Raw genomic sequence first — 20,020 nt, forward strand, 5'->3', positions numbered from 1 at the left:
TGATTTTGACACACAAACAGACAAAGTTAAAATTCAATTGCTATTGAGGGAAAAATCACACTGCCCCAAATTGGCAGCCAAATATGTGGCTTACTGCCGCAACCTTAGGGACAGCTTGTGGAACGCCAACCAGAAAGTGAACTAGTAGCCTACTAGTAGGAGTTGTTATTATTACCACTGTTAGTGTTGTTGTTATTATTGTTGTTACTGTTATGTTACTGTTATTGTTCATTTGATATAATAATTTCCCTTTCTGTCATTACTAACTCATATGTTATTGAATTGAATTGAGAGAGAGAGAGAGAGAGAGAGAGAGAGAGAGAGAGAGAGAGAGACTGAGTACACAGCACTGCATAGCAATCTCATTAAAATAAGCTGCTGCTATTTTCAGCTCGTAATCGAGCTTGAAAGCTTGATTAATCTCGCCTTGGTCAGATCTGAACCACACTATTTCTCCTTCCTCTCTCTCTCTCTCTCTCTCCCTTTCTCTCTCTCTCTCATATCTCTCTCACTCCGCAATGCTGTCCTTGCTTGCAGCACCTCAACAATGTGCCTCTGTGGCACTCTGTGCTTGTGTGGTGGTTGAAATGGAGTCCTTGTCCACCGGGTCTCACACAGACAGAACAGAGCTCCCATTCGACACCAGAGCCATTCACATCACAGCACATCTCACCTTTCTACAGATCCTCTGTCTGTCCCCTCCCTGCATGTCAACACTGCAGCCCCAGTCCCAGCAGACCCCACCCTGGCCCTCTGTCAGCTACAGAGTCTGTCTGTTAGGCTTAGGGACACAATGAGAGGGCCTGGGTCAGGGCTTTGGCTTTTGTCTTTGCATAACTGAGCCACTGATCCAGGCGTCCCTATCTGGCGAGGGGCTAGAAGAACAGTGCTTTCTGACCACTAATGCAGTTTTAAATGCTACAGCCCAGCCCTCACCTTAAACTTAAACATATAGGGAACACATTTGAGCTATTTGAGCTATTAGGCCGTCTACTTCAACATCTGTTCAACTGTAGTTACTGTATGGCCTTTGTTGGCTTTATCAAACAGGGCACACAGCATTTGCATTTTCTTCCAGGCCTCTCTATCTCATGTGTCTTCTGCCTGGCCAGTCTGTGTGTGAGAGAGAGAGAGAGAGAGAGGGGGGGGGGGGGTGTTAAGCTCTGGTTGGCATCGCTTGCACACGCTCAGTGTCACTCTCAGGCCATGTGAGTCTGTACTCTGGCCATGTGAGAAAGAGAGAGAGAGAGAGAGAGAGAGACAGAGAGAGACAGAGAGACAGAGAGAGAGAGAAGAGATCTACCATGTTCTGTCCTGTGAGGTTGGGGACAGGGGAACTGGTCTGTGACGAGCTGTAAGAGGGGAAGAGAAACCTGAGCATGATGAGCTGTGTCAGCAGTTCTGTCTCAGTGTGTGTGTATCACCCTATGTTCTCCCCATGGAAACAGACCTCTGCCACAGGGGTTCCACTGATAGTGGATGAGTCAGCTGGAGAAGCAGTGTTGGCACAAGATACTACGTCCCATTGTTGATCGTATCTAAATCATTGTCGATCATGCTAAATATGTTACAAACACATACACACAGGCAGAATGAGTGTGTGTGAGACAGCTTGGGTCTGTACAATTATCAGGTGAGATGCATGTGATCTTATATGTGCTCATATGTGCAACTGAACCACGCATCGACATGTATGTATAGGCCAATGTATGTAACTTTGTCTATACTAGCTATTTAATGAAAATGTAATTTTCCTGTGACACTTTAAGCCACTTCTATTTTGTCAGGACTTCTACATCAGTGGAGGTGGAAATCGGAGAACGGGCTCATTGTAATGCATGGAATGGAATGAGGAAATGTATCAACATACGCACATGTTTGATACCATTCCTCATTCCATTACATGCATTACGATGAGTCCATTCTCCAATTTCTACCTCCACCAGCCCACACAGGTATATGCATGACCCTGCAGGACTCCCTCCCACGACCCCCCAGTGAAGTCCTACTAGAGACAGAACTGCAGTGCCTTCATTCACCCCTCTGCTTCTTTAATGATTCATCCATGTCACCAGCTCAGTCTCTCAGTCATTAATTCATTAGTTCACAGAGCACCTGGACCAGGACGTCTCTAGTTTCCCCTCTCATTAGACTCCCTAACAGACCTGCCACGTTGCCGGCCTCATACATTATCTGTTGCCATACCGACCTGATGTGTCCATAGCCCTGGGTGTCAGGCGGTTTCTGCTTCAGACGACATGTTGTTGTCTCGTAGCGCGATTGAAGTCTGTGTGTGACCTGAGGTGGGGTTTGAACCCTGGTCTCCCAGGTGGAAGACATGCGTATTATGTTTAGGACTCATCACATCCTTCCCCAAGCATCACCTCTTCAATTTTCTTGTATGTCATGTTTATAGAATGATCCTCTTAGGCCATAACACACAATAGCCTCAAATAAATACCGTAGATTCAATTGAATGCACTTGATTTGTCTCTAGTATCAAACTAAGTGAAACAGGTCAGCCAGCAGACTGACCTTTCAGTTAGAGAAGAGGCAAGCAGGGTTTGAGAGAAAGCTATGTGTACTAGGTGTGTTACTTTGCTTCTGTGGCAAACCTTTTAGAGACAGAGAGCGTGTGTGTGTGTGTGCATGCATGCATGCTTTGCCGTGCCATTCCTGTCACAGTCTCATATAGTCACACCACGCCATGGTCTATCTTATCCCAGTTCCATGGCTGGCCAGTGACACCAGTGTAGATAAGTGGAGCGACTGTGCCAGCACATGGCTGAGTGTCAGCATGTAGCTCACACAGCCCCTGTCACCCTGTGCACTGGCACACAAACAAGTCCTATCACTCCTCATCACCTCTTCACTGTCATAGCTGATGCTTGGTGAGGGTCCTGGCCGCTGTTGGGTGGGCGCTATGCATTTGAGGTGGAATTTGTTCCAGGGAAAAACAAAGGAGACACGCCTGACCAGCAAACCAATTTTACAAATGTGGTTAAGGTTAGGGTTAGGGATAGGGTTAAGGGTTTGATTTTGACCTAGTCAGGCTGTCAATGGGAGGCTGGTCAAGAAGGTCCCTTTAGTCTCACCTGTTTGTTTCTTTGCTGCCATCTTAGGACATATTCCCTTAAAAATTGTTTTTAATAACAATTTGACCACCTGTATGAATTGAAAAATAAACTATAAGTACTAGCCAGAGGATTATCTCCTACATCAACCAACATGAGATGTGAGATGTGTAATACATGTACTAATCATCAGAACCCAGTGCACTTGGGGAAATCAGTGGAGAGATGTCGCCATCTAGTGATCCTTTGACATTACAACAAGCATATACTCTTCCCTGGGTGGTAGGGAGGCAAAAAAACATTGCAAATACCATTAAATACCATACTTCCCAAGGGCTGTACATTCACTTGTCATATTCAAATTAACTACAGTTAGAGTCCTACAGTTATACTATACTGTATAAATAGTGTCAGTATGATGAACTGTTGAAACAACAAGCAATGAAAGCCATGAGGTAATGTACTGTGAGCATTATGAAAGCACTCACTATAGTTGTCTACTTGAGTGAAGCAAATTTAGCATGGGTTGGTAGTCCTAAGAAATGTTTAGAAGTTTTCTCCTCTTAAATTTGCACCCTAGTCCAAATGTTTAGTGAGACAATGTATACAGCATTGGGACCACACATAAAAAAACAGACACTGTTAACAAACCCATTGAACAGTGTGCATTCCAGAGCCACTGACGTTAGCGTATACACGTTTGAATAGGACCTATCTTTCCAGTCCTTGAAACTTGAAAAACAGTCTGTATTTCACTGTCAGAGAAGAGGCAGCGCCGGTGCATTAAATGAGAATGAGGTGTCTTTTGCCCTGGAGGTATGTGTAACGCAGGCTCGACTGCCTTCTCTGCTAACCTGCTAAGCTTGTTTAATTTAATGTCAATGACCCAGTCTGTTGCTATTGGAGAGACACCTTTCACAGGAAATCAAACTTACAGAATGTGCCATTAAGCTCCGCTAACTCCACCCTGCTTTCAATGGGAAGAGTCCAGTCTAATACTTAATAATGATAATCTTGTACAAATTGCCTGGATGCTTGGTTGCTCTTCAATGGCAGTACAGAACATGTCAACAGTAGGATAATGCTGATGTTTTATATACAGTGTAAATGGGGGCATTTTTTCTTATTTTGGCTCTACCCTCAATTTGAAATTAAACAATTACTATGAGGTTAAATCATCAATGAAGACATGGTAGTTTCAGTGGAAGCCATACATGGCCAAGCCATAACACCCCCTCTACCATATTTCACAGATGAGTTGGTATGCTGTGGATATTGGGCAGTTCCTTTTTTTCTCCATACTTTATGCTTGCCATCACTCTGGTACACTCTGGTATGTTAATCTTTCACCTGTCCACGATACTTTTCTTCAGAACTTGCTGGCTCTTTTAAGTACTATTTAGCAAACAGTAACCTGGCCATCCTGTTTTTGTGGATAACTAGTGGTTTGGACCTCGCAGTGTAGCCTCTGTAGTTTTGCTGGTGAAGTCTTCTGCAGATGGTAGTGTCTGATACACCTACCTCCTGATCTGTGGAACAGTTGTTTTGGGGGTTTTCTTAATCATGGTGAGCATTCTTCGGTCATCCACTGTAGAAGTCTTCCTTGGCCTACAAGGCCGTTTGCAATTACTGAGCTCACCAGTGCTTTCTTTCCTTTCTTTCTACTGTTTTTTGTTTTGTTTTGTTTTTTGTATTTTAGCCACATAATGGCTTCCCTGCGTTTCATTGACGTCTCTTTGGTCGTCATGTTGACAGACACCAATAGCAGACTCCAAAGGCAAATGCAAAGCCTAGAATTGATATTAGACATTGAGAGCTCTCCTATGACTGCACAAATGATGTGACGGAATACACCTGATGAACCAGAAACACCTGTCAAGCCAATTGTCCCATCACTTTTGGGTACCCTAAAATAGGGGGACTGTGCATAAAAGGTGTTGTAATTTCTGAATAGTGAAACCAAAATGTACACAAATACCATCACATAAAAGCTGATAATATATACTGTAACCTCATAGTAATTGTTTGATTTCAAATCCAAACTTTTGGAGAGTAGAGCCAAAAGAAGGAAAAATGCTTCACTGTCCCATTACTTACGCAAGGCACCCTCACAAACACTTATAAATATACAAATTGATCTTCATCATCAGTATCTAGCTCCTGTACAGACAAAAATCTCCATGCAAGAAACAGTACATACAAAATACCCTCAAAAATCAGTTTTAATGATATCAAGATACATTATTTGTTGATTTGATTTAATGAGTCCAAAGATTTTCATAGTACCGTATACACAACTTCAGACAAGTGAATTACAGCCAGACCACATTCTGCTTATTTACTAAGGTTGATGAAATTATTGTCCGTTCTGTACATGTGCACAATTAGGGGATAGAAGTGAGGCTCTGGAACAATGACAATGAAACACTGTTGCTGTATTTTCCTATAAACACAAGACTCAGAGGAAGTCATTCAAGCCACTACAGTGTAACAAGAGTCATCTTGAAAGACAGAGATAGAGAGCTGAGCAGAATGACAATAGTACATTCTCAATGGGGTGACAACACTGGCGTCCAATGAAAACCAATTACCTGCTATGAATGTGCTGTAACTTCATGGGAATCATCTCAATAGAAATGTTGATGCTTTAAAAGGGAGGGGAAGAAAAGCCAGGCCAACAGGAACCTTAGAGCTGAAGGAAGGAGGAAGGGAAAGAGGAGGAGGAGGAAGAGAGGGAGAGAAAGAGAGCGAGTCTCCTTGGAGCCATTGAGTGGAGCTCTCTCCCTGCCTCTCCTCTCCTCTCCTCGGTCTCCCTCTGTGGCTGGCACTTGGCTGCGGCCCAGAGGAATTCTCTGGTGGCCTTGGTAAATATAACATTTAGAATAACAGCGCCAGAGCCCCCGTGTGTGGACCTAACCCAGTTTCTGGGTCCTCGCTGTGCTGACTGCGGCTCGGAGGGGGGAGAGAAGCACGCGCTCATGCCTCTCCTGGCTCCGCCGGGACCACCGCTGGGACCTCCACAAGACTAAAGGCTAATTTAGAGTTTGGAAGGGCCAGTGTGTTGCTTCTAGACTGTCCAGAGTGACAGAATTGGTGCCTACGTTTACATGATCTAGAGCCCAGTACTACCACTGCCCCAGCCCTGTAATAACACACTTGACTCAACAACTTAATAATTAAGTGTTTAGCTGAGTCAGGTGTGTAAGGACTGGCCTGGAATAAAAGCCTGCACACCCGTAAAGACCCCCCAGGACCAGGATTTTAAAAACAGAGCTGACGTCTCGTCTTTTCCAGAATGGTCAGTCTGGTACAGCTGGTCAACACACACAAACAATGGTATCACCTGACACCTGTCAATCATTCAGCTGATGTTACTAACATGCCATGACGACAGGGCTGTAGCTATAAGTCCTATTAATTGGATGAGGTAACAAAATTGTTATGAATCGTCTCAATAATACCTTTGAATCTTTCTATGGTTGTACAACATTACCCCCCCCAGTCAAGTGTACAAGAGCAAACCTCTACTCAGAGTCACAAGAGAAATGGCTACAAATAGGATCAAGCAAGCTTAGGCACCTTGATGCATGTGGTTTTTACATTTGAAATAAGATGGAGGATTTCGGAACGAAACATCAAATATCATGCTGCTAGACAGTGTGTCCTTGCTGCCCTATAGGGTTAGAGATGCTGGAGGCAGGCTGTTTAAAGAATGTACAAGTTTGTTACTCAGCCATGACCCTCATGCACTACAAATCATATGTGCCAGAACTGTACTTCATACCTGTACAGTTTGTATTTAATCATCAAGTATCTAGAATTATAATACAAACACATTCCCACTTTGAAACAAAAAAAATAATGATGGTATGTTACATATCTACAGACCAAGGTGTGATGGGTGTGATATTGTGAAGAATACAACAGAAAGCACACCTCATACTATAATCATATATAGTATATCAGTACTGCATATGGTGACTATATTTATACATGTTTATATAAATATAGATAAGTATATTTCTATGTACATTTGGATATTTAAACATTGCATAAAGAATGAAATAAATAATACAAATATAATCAAATCTTACAGTAGGTACGATTTGAGAAATACTATATTAGAGCCAAAATAGATCTAACACTTAAAGTATTCATGATAATAACAATTATTATTCAATAATAAACAAAAACAACAAACGTGGCCTACAATCTGGAGTAACAGAACACGCTACACCACATTTACCCTGCAAGTTTACCATTTGGGACTGCTGGAATGACTGGAGAGGGGGGAGTCAGGACAGAAAAGGTGAGGGTCTGTTTTCCTTCTGCTCAGTCTGTGTGTGTGTGTATGTGTGTGTGTGTGTGTGTGTGTGTGTGTGTGTGTGTGTGTGTGTGTGACAGAGAGAGAGAGAGAGAGTGTAAGTATGTATGCGGGGCAGCGATGGTGATGGGGTCAGGAGTCAGGGGTCAAGGTCTCCTGCTTTTTCACCTCCGGATGTCGGTGGCCTCAGGGTCCTCCTGCTCGGCGACCACCCCAGTGTCGGGGCTCTGGCGGCGGGGGCCCTGACTCCGACTGCGGGGGTGGGCGTTAAAGCCCCCCTTACTGGGCTTGTCTTTGTCGCCCTGTCGTGGGGGGCGGGGATGTTCTGGCTCGGGGTGGGGAGGTGCTGGACGGCGGTGGTCGGGTGCGGAGCCAGGAGGGGGGGTGAGGGAGGAGCAGAGACTTAGGCTGTCACACAGAGCCCCCCAGTTCTGCTCACACTGCAGACGAACGCTCCGCGTCAGCGCCTCCTTCACTTCCTCACCACAGCTTAGCAGGATGTTCACCAGCTCCACGTATGGACTGGAGAGAGAGAGGCAGCACTCGAATTACACGATATCATTTCATAGAGAGAAAAATACTTCCAACCAACACAGACTGGACATCAAGTGGTTTATCTAACACCCTATTTACAGGAGGATAATTATATCCTTCCTCAAAGCTGTCTGTGAACTATCTGACAGAGAAGCTGAGAGGATAGGAGAGGCGGAAATGGGTAGAGATGGACAAAGATGGGCAGAGTGAGCTAAGAGTGAGAGACGGGTAGGGAGGTCAAAAGGAGTAGAGAGGGGGAGAGTTAAGCTGAGAGGCGCAAGAGAGCGAGGGGGGGCAGAAGAGGGGTAGAGAGAGGAACAGAGAGTTAGAGGGGTAAAGAAGGGTGAGCCAAGGGTAAGAAAAGAGTATAGAGGGGTAGAGAGAGGTAGAGTGAGTAGAGAGGGGTGAGAGAGGGGAAAGAGAGGTGCAGAGAAGGACAAAGAGATAGAAACAGGCTGACAGAAACTGGGAGAGTTATTGAAGAGAGAGAGTGGTAGAGAGAGGACTCACCCTTTAGGGAAGAGGTCTTGGAAATGGATCATCTCCACCATGACGTTGACGTTCTCCTTGGCTGCGGAGCAGAGGTTGTGTTTTATGTAGCACTCTCTCTGGAGCTGAAACACCATGTCTTTAATGGCCAGGCACTTCCTGCTGATACAGCTGAACTTGTGGCGGAGGCCATGTGCCATACACTTCAGGGCATCCTTGATGAAGGACTTCCCCTGCACACACACACACACACACACACACACACACACACACACACACACACACACACACACACACACACACACACACACACACACACACACACACAGGAAAGAAACACTTTTACTCCACTGCTGACAGTATCTAGAAGGCTGGTCTTTTTTTACACACTAGTATTGCTACTAGTATTGCTGGCTCTGAGTCATGCTCTTTGGGGGGTTGGATGTGTGTGTGTGTGTGTGTGTGTGTGTGTGCATAGATGCTTATAGGGAGGGGGGTGGGGGGATGGGGGTTAGGTGTGTGATTGCCAGTTAACCGGCGATATTCCATCATTCTAATAAAACCTGCTAAATTTAACCCCTGGACGTGCAGGTTCTAATGTAGCCCTCGTCCCTCCATGACCCAGCCCTGAGGGACATCTTGAGACTCAGTCAGTCCTGGCTCTGAGGCTGGGGCACAGCCACCTGTACCCATATGAAAGAGGAGCTGGCTGGGCATGGTCCCAGCTGGCTACTGCCTAACCCTGGTTACCCTCCACCTCCCTCTGATAGGGACTTGAACTCTGTGGGAGAGGAGAGGAGACCGGGGCAAACAGAGGAGGGCAAAAGTGTGTATTCAAAGAAACACACACACACACACACACACACTGTATTTTACCTGAGAGTCGAACTTGCCGGCGTTGTGGAGGAAGGTCATGCAGATCTCCTGTAGCCCTCGTATCTCACAGGAGTTATTCTCGAAACACTCAAACACACCGCAGCCAACATCCCCTGCACTCACCAGACAATGCTGGATCTCAGCTAGAGAGAGAGAGAGAGAGAGAGAGAGTGAGAGACAGAGACAGAGACAGGAAGAATGTGTTAAGATTACTCAAACAACCCCTTTTCACTTTAGACATAACAATTTTGCATAACAAATCACATTAGTGGGTAAGTTAGGGTTAAGGTAGGCTATGGTCTGTGGTTGCCATCACATTTGTGTTTAGAAAGCTCCATACAGTACTTCTATCCTTAGTAGTGACAATAAGGGCAGATGGTGAGAAACAACTAGTCTGGTGTCCAAATCATTTGACAGGGACTGGGAAAGGTTGGAAGAGTTTCTCTCTGCACCGTCAGAGTGGTAAAACACTGTGGCCTGCCCCCAGCCAGAGAGAGAAGACAAGTACATTTCCACAGCAGATTCTAGACCTGAGGGGTCTGCAGAGGAACACTTGGTGACAGAGATTATTGTGTCATTCTGCGTCAAAATCCATCTGCACTGCCTGCCGTTGAGATAGGATGGTGCATTGCAGATACAGCATTGACAACATGCGGAAGAAGAAACACAAAATGCAGCCACTTGCATTCCCTTTACAAAGTGGACGGCAACAGGTGTCTGTTTTTGCTGATACATGCATTGCGTGGATGGGAACTGTAGGCTACTACTGTTATGCTTCGCTTAACAATATTTCTTCATCTTGCTTCATTGTCCTTGAATATAACAAAAACAACAAACAATGTGCTGTCTATTTCCTCCCCATCACACAACATGCAGGCTTTTCTGTTGATTTTATTCTAATTTCCTGGTTGTGAGGAGAGGGTGGACAGACAGATGCTGGGTGGGGGGTGGGGGGGGGGGGGGGGTGACATCAGTGGTGGACGTTTGAATGGAAGTGGACTGTACACGTCCAGACATTCAGGGAGGTATCAGATAGTCCTGGGTTGTACATTGGCACTGTCACTGGCCTCTCACTTTCTTTGGCTTTCTTAGTCAACAACTGCAGCCAAGGAAGACAAGAATAAAACAAATGACAGTGGACAGAAATGACCAGGAACAAGGAAAAGTCTCCCTTTTAACCCGTAATTGTAATTGTAGTCTGACATGGGTGTATTTCGAGAGAGATGCCAGTCCAAATGTAGAAGATCTACTCACAGCATGCTTTGGGGATGTATGACTACTGTTGTGACAATGTTGAGTAATACAACATGTTTATTGATATTGACTATAGGATCAAACATGAAAATGCATCATTAGGTCCTGCTCGTGCATTATGGTGGGTATAAACGCGCAAGGTCTCCTCATACAATGGGAATCTGCCGGTGTTCGGGGCTTGTTGAGGGACCTCCCATCCCCCCTTACTTGCCACTCACAGTCACAGTGAAGCGTGTGACCCATGAGGGAGGATGACTACGCAGCTGTGCGCCAAGGGGATTCTCTAGATGAGCGTGAGAACAAACTTAGACATTTTCATCTTCAACCGATTTTCTGTGAAGTGCACGATCATTGTAACCATAGTTAAGAGCGTCACGATTGATCGTCTAAAAGATATAACCATTACATCAACACCGGCTCACATAACTCTAGTCATCGATAAAGCTTTTTTCAATTAATCCAATGCGCCCTACGGTCAAAGCAAATAGCGAAATTACGATGATTTATTTGAGAAATGATGGTTGTCAACAAGGAGCCTCTGTTGGGGGGTTGTAGCAGGGGAGGGGCGTGAGGGGTGAGAGTTATGTAGGCACTGAGTTGAACTTTGGTGCGCAGGAAAAGTGAGCCGCTGTCGGCATTGCTTGTGTTGGCATTTGTACGGGAATGTGCTTGGATCGTACGAGCTGGCCGCAACGTGCATTGAATTACACAGTGGTGTGACCGACTGAGGGACTCAACTGTGCAAACCTGCCTCGGAGTTGTCCCTATTTTGCGACAAGGAAACTACAGATATTATAACCCTTGTATGATTTTACCCAGTCCCAAAAATACAGATTTTATATAGCAGACACCATACCACTGCGATTTCAAAGAAAGGGGACTCATGAACAACGAAATGGAAATGGGATTGCCGCTGAAATGGAGCAACCCCCTAAGAGACATTGCATCATCCCTGGACGGTATTAACAGCTTTGTAGTTAGAAACCTTGAGTAATATGTGCTCCCATTATTTGCACACAAAAAACATAAACAGTTAGACTAACTGCGCAAGTTTCTTAAATGCGTAATGCAGGCCTGCTCGTTCGTTGCTGATGGTGGCCAACTTTGAACTAAGCACGCTGTTACAAGGATAACTGATTTTTTTTTAAAAACTAAAAAAAAACCGAATACACACAGGCATACACACACGCACGCACACACACACACACACCTAGAGGCGCTGCCGTATACATTACCTATCATTACCTACCTTGTGCCGTTCTATTAATAGTTTACTAACGTATTGAATTTCTGTCTCTGAGTATTTACAAGATATCGACTTTCTTGATAATAGGAAAACGTAATCTCCTACATGATACGGTCGATATTTCGGTCAAGAAACGGCGATTTGCTGCGCGAGATCGGAGTGATCGATCGAACGTGTTCCCCTGCACGGTTTAATTCACTGCCCCGGGGAGCACGTGCACACACAAGCCATCCCGCTCGCTGCGAGTTCAGCAGAGATGTGTATGAGCTGATAACACACCCCAGCCTCGACCCAGTTCCCACTACACGTCATTCTCTGTCTATTTGTCTCTTACCTGTGTTCTGCAGGGAAAGACGTCCTTTCTGACTCGCCGGTTTTTCTGGTGGGTTGTCATGAATATCGATATTATCCGTCCCCACCACTTGCTCAAAAACTGTCAAAACCAACAGCGCTATTGCCAATTTGACCAACATTTCTGTGTGCAAAGACGAGTGGCTCTGTCCTCCAATCTCAGACAATGATGAGGTTCTGTAGCTACACACGCCTGTTACCTCTGCTCTATATGATTACTATGTAGCAGTAGCCTCAATGAGCAGCTCTAGGACTGAGCGCAGGGACGGGAGGGATGCTGGCTATATTTCCCGGAGCCCGGGTGTCAATTTGGATGAAGGAGTTAAGCAGGTGTTGTCAGTCGGGCTTCGCGACCAATCAGAGACGCAGACATCCACGTCCAAGGTTGAGGGGAGTGTCCAGTGAAAGTCCCTTCTTGCCATAAAATCAAAGTTGTAAAGAAGTGCTCACGAGTAGGTGGTTATTAACAAGTGTTTAGGTATGAACCCTCTGACTGTGTCTGTTGTTGTCTGCATAAGAAGGAAAACATGATGTCAATAAACAAACTCTAGACTTTCAGACTCTGTCATGTTATAACATGATAATAAGCCTATAACACAACCTAACCTGCAGACAAAAGCCAAGTTAGATTCAGTGATATTGGATGAATCTCTTACAGTGGTTATGTGGCATATTTTCTTAATAGTCCAATACTATGCAAGTCAAAAGTGTTTGCCTGCAAAAAAGATGTGAAAAAAAAGTGATAACAGACTATAGGGAAATACACACACACACACACACACTGTGTGTTGTTTCCTATAACTGCAGCAACGGGGGATAGTGTACAATGCCACACACTCCACAGTGTTGAACTACAAAATGATTTTGAACAATAGAACATCATGTTCAGTTAGCCAACCCAGAGAGTGATCTAGGAGAGGGGATCGTAGCACTGACCAGAACATGTAAACAGTTATGCACACAGTTTGGATTGGAAAGGATAAGTGGACATACTCCAAGAGCAACAAACATTGTTGAGTGTGAATAATTCCCTGCATGGTGGAGGGATAAGGGACATCCACTCTTAGCTTTACTGGAATCCCTCCTGGCGGATAGTTGCTGCTTGAATATAACGGCTCATCCAGATAGGAGAGACACCAGTGCTGGCACTGGTGACCCAGGAAAGCCTTAGCTCTGGTGGTATGATGTACCAGTGTGCCAAGACCACAACGAAGACAAGAGAGGGCAGCAGTTGCAGGAATGGTAATGGTTGGCAGGGATTGCATCATGCAGGCCACCCCCTACAGGCAGGCCATGTGTGTGTGTGTGTGTGTGTGTGTGTGTGTGTGTGTGTGTGTGTGTGTGCGTGTGTGTACGTGTGTGTGTGTGTGTGTGTGTGTGTGTGTGTGTGTGTGTGTGTGTGTGTGCGTGTGTGCGTGTGTGTGTGTACATCCATATGGATGAATGTGATGTTTCACTGTGTTCAGACACCAAGCAAAACTATAGGCCTACTAGATACGCGTCCCCCAGATATCCACTTTTGAAATAACACCATGCGAAAGCGCTACTCACATTAGTAGCATACTACTATGGAAAACGTGTTCCATAACTGTGAATGGCTACTAAATATACAGAAGAAAATAAACATGTCATTCGAGTTATGGACAAAACACTTTTTCTTTTGTTTTTAAGACCTTTTAGAAGCTTTATATAATTATTTTTATATAAATACATTTTTCTTTTGTACAAATATGTCAAGGTTTTATGGGCCGTTTTGGCATGTCCTCAGGTTGACTGATATCTATATTTAGATTAACCATATGATCACAATTAGGCCTACATTTAGGCTACCGCATCTGGACCGTCGCCTTTGTATGTGTTAACCAAAGTTATAAGAATGCCATGATTCGGTAATAATTTCCGTCTGGTTTGGTTATTCATCCTCTTAAATTATGAGTGGAATGAATCGTGCGAAATCGACCACATCTGTGAAATAATTGGTCCAATGAGATGCAGACCATCTCTAGGAATTTGAAAGTGCTGAGAAATTGCCTTGTAATTTGGCTGTATTCCGTCGAGGCGCAGAGGAGCAGGGATAAGATCTATCGAATATCAGTGGTGCGTTTAATCTTAGATCATACGATGTCGGGATGACAATGACCATGCTTAGGTGCAGCAACATGGTATTGCTGTGAGAACACAGATTAATCAAACAGCATATAAGCAAGCTACTGTATTCCTTTTGAAAAACACTATTGCTTTGCAGAGCTGTAATGTTTCACTCTCCAGGAAAAGGCAACAACCTTAACATTTGATTTGAAACTTACGAAGCGAGAAGGGACGGCATAATTTCGGAGGAGAGTGCGCATGGCACACTTTTGGAAACAGAGATCAGTGTTTTGGTGGCGCGCACTGGTAATAGGCTACCTACCACAGTTTGAAATGTCTTACAGAATCCACGTTTGTAAGAAGAAAAAAAAACCTTCCCACGCTGAGAACACACCCTCAATTTGGTCCAATCAGCGCCGACCAGTATAGACCGCAGGCTTGCAATGGTGCATGTCGCCACTGTGTCATGCCTGCGGTGTGCGTCGAGGTACTGACTGGCGGACGAAGCGCATATACGAGACTTCAGGTCTCAGATCGCAAATTGTGAAATGTAAATTTGGTATTCACATTGAATGAGTGGGCGGCATTTCAGAACATTAAACCGATGTACTGCATGCGTGCCTATTGACAAGAATAAATATCTCACACCACACCAGATGCACATCATGGCTGCAACTGTGACAGCTACTTAAAGATCTTAAGACCATGCAATGCTGTCGTCGCCTATTATTACGAACACATTGCATTACCGTTAAACACTCTCATCTGCTCTGAGCTGGTTTAATCTCAAGAAGAGTGGTCTATTTCTGTCTGTATTTCAAAAGCAGAAAAATCTATATTGCCCGTGATGAGTCTGCTGCTTGTCAGTGACACTGTCCAGAAAATAGACAAGAATGCTTTGATTACAGTTACTTTAATTCATGTTGACTGGTGGGCTGTAGGGACAAAAAGCAGACCAGATCATCCATTAAACCACAACAGGAGGGGCCAAGCTTAGCCAGGGTGTGATGCACAGGCTGAGGCAGAGGGACATTCACAGGTAGCCCTATCAGTTCCCATTATAGCTCACTGTTTGAGAATAAAGTATTATGTATCACTGGAGGCCTATACAGTGAATGAAGCTACTATATAATGGGAGCTAATGGAGCTCTTTCAGAGTTTGATATGGGGACGGATCGTACCTCTGCATCCATACAGATGATGTCTTGCTAGAACACAGCAAATAGGTTTGGGCCTGTGAGCGCTTTTTGCATGTGTGTGTATGTGAGAGAGACAGAGAGAGAGAAATTCGACTCAAGTTCAAGTAATTGAAAGTGGTGTTGGGGGGCCATTTTCCCCTAACCCTAACCCTAATTAATATCCCCAAAAATGCCATCAAATTCTATAATCATCTAAAATCAAGTGACCCCCACTCCTACCACGACAAAGTCCTCAAATGCCAAGAGGTGAGAAAAGTCCCTTCAGCCAGCTGGTCCTGAGGCTCAGTTTATCTTTGCTTTTCGACCCTACAAAGCCTCAGCACAGCACTGGGACAATCAAATACATCACCTATTGGAATGAGACAACAAAGAAACAAAGGAAACTTAAACGCTATTTGGCCGTAAACAGACAGAACAGTCTCACCACAACCTTAGGGACAGCCATTGGAACAACACACCAAGCTGAATGTTATTCCTGTTATTTGTGGAGTCATTACAGTAATGTATTATTATTTTGTATTTATCATCATCAGTGTTCTGTTCCGTCATCACTTATTTATTAAGTTATTATATGTTTGCTTTGGCAATGTCAGATCATGTCTTATCATGCTGAAAAGGTCAGTGAATTGAATTGAATTGAGAAAGAGAGGAAGAGGGAATGGGGGGAGGTGAGAGGGAGATGAGAAATGCTCCTGAAATATCTAAGGAAAGGTGACACCAGAGAAGGCGTCTTTGAGGAACCTTATGATGATAGATATCCCTTGCCAGTTGCTAATTTGGGGTCAGTTTGTGTATGCTTGTGCTTTGTAAGCACGCGTGTGTGTGCGTGTGTGCGTGTGTGCGTGTGTGCGTGTGTGTGTGTGTGCGTGTGCGTGTGTGTCTGTGTGTCTGTGTGTTTGTGTGTGTTTACATCTGAGTGCTTGGAGTGTAGAACTAGAAAAGGGTTTTGAACATCTCTCTCTCTCTCTCTCCCCCCTCTCTCTCTCTTTCCCCCCCTCTCTCCCTCTCTCCCTCTCTCTCTCTCTCTCCCTCTCTCTCTCTAGCTCTCTCTCTCTCTCTCTCTCTCTCTCTCTCCCTTTAAAGCACTCTGTAGTCTGTTAACTCACCTGACTCGTGAAAAGACCAGTTTTACTGGCCCAGCACAGCGAGCCAGCTTTGGGTTCTCACTCCAAACGGTGTGAAAGTACTACCTCTCAGACCCCCTCATTTTATTTGCCTCAAACAATGTGCTATTATAGACTTTGTGCTGTGTGAATTATATTGCTACAGTCCTGGCAGATAACAAAGTACTCTAACTCATTACTGTCTATATAAGCCTGCTCTGGTCCTGGCCAGCACAAAGGAGTGATTGAGTGATAAGCAGGGAGAGATGGGCCAAGGCTGCCCATGTGAGTCCTTACCTTGGCTGCTCCATCCCTGATGATGAGGGTAGAGGTGATGTCATCCTGCGCTGAGACGTAGCAGGTCGACCTCTCTCTGTTAGGTGGACATGCAGGGACAAAAGAGAGCAGCTTGGACACAAAAGCCCCATTTAATGAGTGTGAGACATAATGCTGTGGAGGCTCCATGGGTGGCACATAGTGTCATAGTAATTCAAAAGACTGGAGAGCAATTAATCGTCCGTTTAGGGTGGAATTGGGTAAAGGCTTTTTGTGTAATGTTTTGGATTTCAGTGAGGCAACAACTGAGGACTTTTCTGGGTTATGCTTATTTCCACTCGATCCCTTAACATTGGAGCCTGGGATGCTATATTTGTCGCGGTGAATGGCCAGAACGATCGGCTGACACAATGTGACACACTTAATCCTCATTAGAGATGAAGGCCTCTTTGTGGAGGGACGGGGGTCCCAACAAATCATTAAAACTTCTCCTCTTGGCTTGTTTACTCTCTGGTCATTATGGCCATTACCAGGTGATTGTGTGGCCCGTGACCCACATTCAGAGTCATAAGGGGTAATTGACAATGTTCTGAGAAGTGCACGTAGAGTTAGAAGTGTTGAAGAATGAAAGAAAGATGACAGCTATTTAGTTGTTGCTTCGTTAGATTGTGTTTGACAGGCTGGTGTATAGTCTTCTCACTGTGGAACAATAATGTCTATTTTTCCAGAGCGAGACTGAGATGTGAGCGGTGGTGCGTGGCTGCGTGATGTGGAAAAGGGCATACGAGATCTGGCTCCCTGTGTCTATCAGGTTTGACAGTGAATAGTGTGTTAGAACACATGAATTAGAATTGAATTAAACATTAAAGAAGATGGAAAAAAGGGTACAGTATGTTTTGATTCAATGACAAAGCAGACACCGTATTATACAATGTGTTTGTATAATGTGTTTGATACCATTCCTCATTCCATTCCATGCATCCACTAGCCTCCCCTGCTGTGCCCCCTCCATCAGCCTTCCCTAGTGTGATTTCACACCCCAACCACCCCCCCCCCCTCCCGGCAGACGGAAAACTGTGTGTGTGTGTGTGTGTGTGTGTGTGTGTGTGTGTGTGTGTGTGTGTGTGTTGTGTGTGTTTGGGGGTGGGGGGGTGGGGGGTGGTCAGAGGGAAGGGGGTGTAGGATCAGATTACTGGCCATTTGTCAGCAGTGGACTGTTCACTTCCTCCCTCCCTTACTTCCTTCCTTCTGCCCCCACCACACACACACACACACACACACACACACACACACACACACACACACACACACACACACAGTACACACACACTTGTCTTTATTTGTCTGATAAGCCAATATTACCTCACTCATACTTTGGAACATTTTACTATTTTGTATTTGCAAACAATGATATCCCTGTTTGGTACCTCATTAAAGGAAGGTACTTTAAGATGTGGTTTGGTCTGCGAATGTTGCTGCTATACTGGCGCCCCTGTTTACAGCAAACAACAAACATCACTGAATTGTTATGTTGATATGAAACAGTCTTTTATAAGTGTGCATATTTCTTAAAAAAATAAATGCATAAAGAGCCTTCTTGTGAAAATATCCTATGGGTTGAGTCTGTCTTCAGGAAAACTAGAAATGATTCAAGATGTCATTCCATGGTTTGTTGATAAGTAACTTTATTGATAAAACACATGGTTTAACTAATACATAATGTAGCGTATAGACAAGGAAGGAATAGTCAACAAAGAAGAGTTATTTAGTAATTTTAGAAAAATGGTTGGATGTGATTGTAACATTTCATTTATGAACATCTGCATCATGTATCAGGAAAAAAATGGCTCGTAAATCATTTGTTATTTTCTCTGAGGGCAAGCGGAAATGTGTCACACTTCCTTTTAGAAATAGTTGTTAGCTAGTAATTAGCATGTTCATGAATCATGAGTTATGAGCTTCGGTCCAAAACAAATCAGGTCATATTTGCATAAAAACCTCTGTGACATGAGATTGTACATGTTGATGTTTTGGGTTATTTGTTTACGACGTGTTTACTGGGGTTTGAGGTAATTGATTGCTGCTTTAGTGTGTGTAGGAACATGTTGTATTTTTCCGTGAGGCTGGCGGCTGCGAGGGGGCAGGGACACTCCAGCAGATGAAAAGACCTCAAGGAGCGTCAAACGTTCCCAGGAATTCACGGAATTCTGCCTCGTAATTATGACATCCGCGGTGTAGAGGCCCCCCAACATCCCCTCCCCCCCCCTCTTCCTCACCCCTTCTCACCTCTCCCCTGTTCACCCCACCTCCCCCCATTCCTAATGAAAAAGGAGGAGGGGGTAGAGGAGGAAGACAAGGAAGAAAAGAAGAGGAAGAGGACAAAGAGGAGGTTGGAGAGGAGGATGACAGAGAGGCAGGAGAGCAGGAAGACGCGCGGTAAGATAAGGAGTTGTGTTAGTAAGAGCAGGGTCCTAAATCATCAGGGTTCAGGGTTCAGACACTGACAGCACAGTATGTTCCTTAGAGAGACTGTATCTCATAATAACTTTATTCATAATACAAATATTGCATTCGGTCAATCTTTACTTTGGTCATTCCTCATACTCCTCATTCCACATCGCTCTGAACAGCATTCTTCCACCTCTTTTTCCCAACCTGGCATTGCCATCTGGTGAAGCCAGACCATTACGAGAGTACATAGTTGATATCCAGACCACTCTCTGGGTCGGCATCTCTGTCTAAAAGCTCTTTATTAGAGATGGCACACACACACACACACACACACATGCACATGCACACACACACACACACGTATGCTCGCACACGCGCATGCTTGCACGCACACACACACACACACACACACAAACCTTCTTAAGGCACTTCATAAGGCATACACAAGCTCTTTATAACATCTGACATAAGCATTTATGAGTATAGTTAAGAGTGTTCTGGGTTCCCACAGTGAGGCTGATAGGCTCCAGAGCTGCGGTGTTGGAAACTGCTCTCCCCTATACTCCTCTCCAACCAGTAAAGAGAGGGGGGGGGGGGGGGGGGCAAGGGAGAGAGAGAGCCAAAGGGTAAAAATAGAACCAGGGGTAGGGGGTAAGGCAAAAAGTGCTGGTGTGTGAACACAAACACAAAGAAGCAGTTGGATGAAGACTCTGGGCTCCATATAAAACCTCTGAGGAGGCTTTGGCCAGTACTAC

General features: G+C 44.7%; 1 protein-coding gene across 1 annotated transcript; it reads right to left on the reverse strand.

Moving 5' to 3' along the window:
* Positions 1 to 7,562: 7,562 nt before the first annotated feature.
* Positions 7,563 to 12,270, reverse strand: stc2a (stanniocalcin 2a; the record flags this gene model as incomplete). The annotated part of the gene is made up of 4 exons (XM_083685878.1): positions 7,563 to 7,920; positions 8,443 to 8,654; positions 9,298 to 9,440; positions 12,132 to 12,270. The coding sequence occupies 4 exons, from the start codon at positions 12,268 to 12,270 to the stop codon at positions 7,563 to 7,565; spliced, it is 852 nt and encodes a 283-aa protein (XP_083542004.1).
* Positions 12,271 to 20,020: the final 7,750 nt, after the last annotated feature.

The sequence above is a fragment of the Argentina silus genome (assembly GCF_951799395.1).
Source record: "Argentina silus genome assembly, chromosome: 15".
Taxonomy (NCBI): Eukaryota; Metazoa; Chordata; class Actinopteri; order Argentiniformes; family Argentinidae; genus Argentina; species Argentina silus.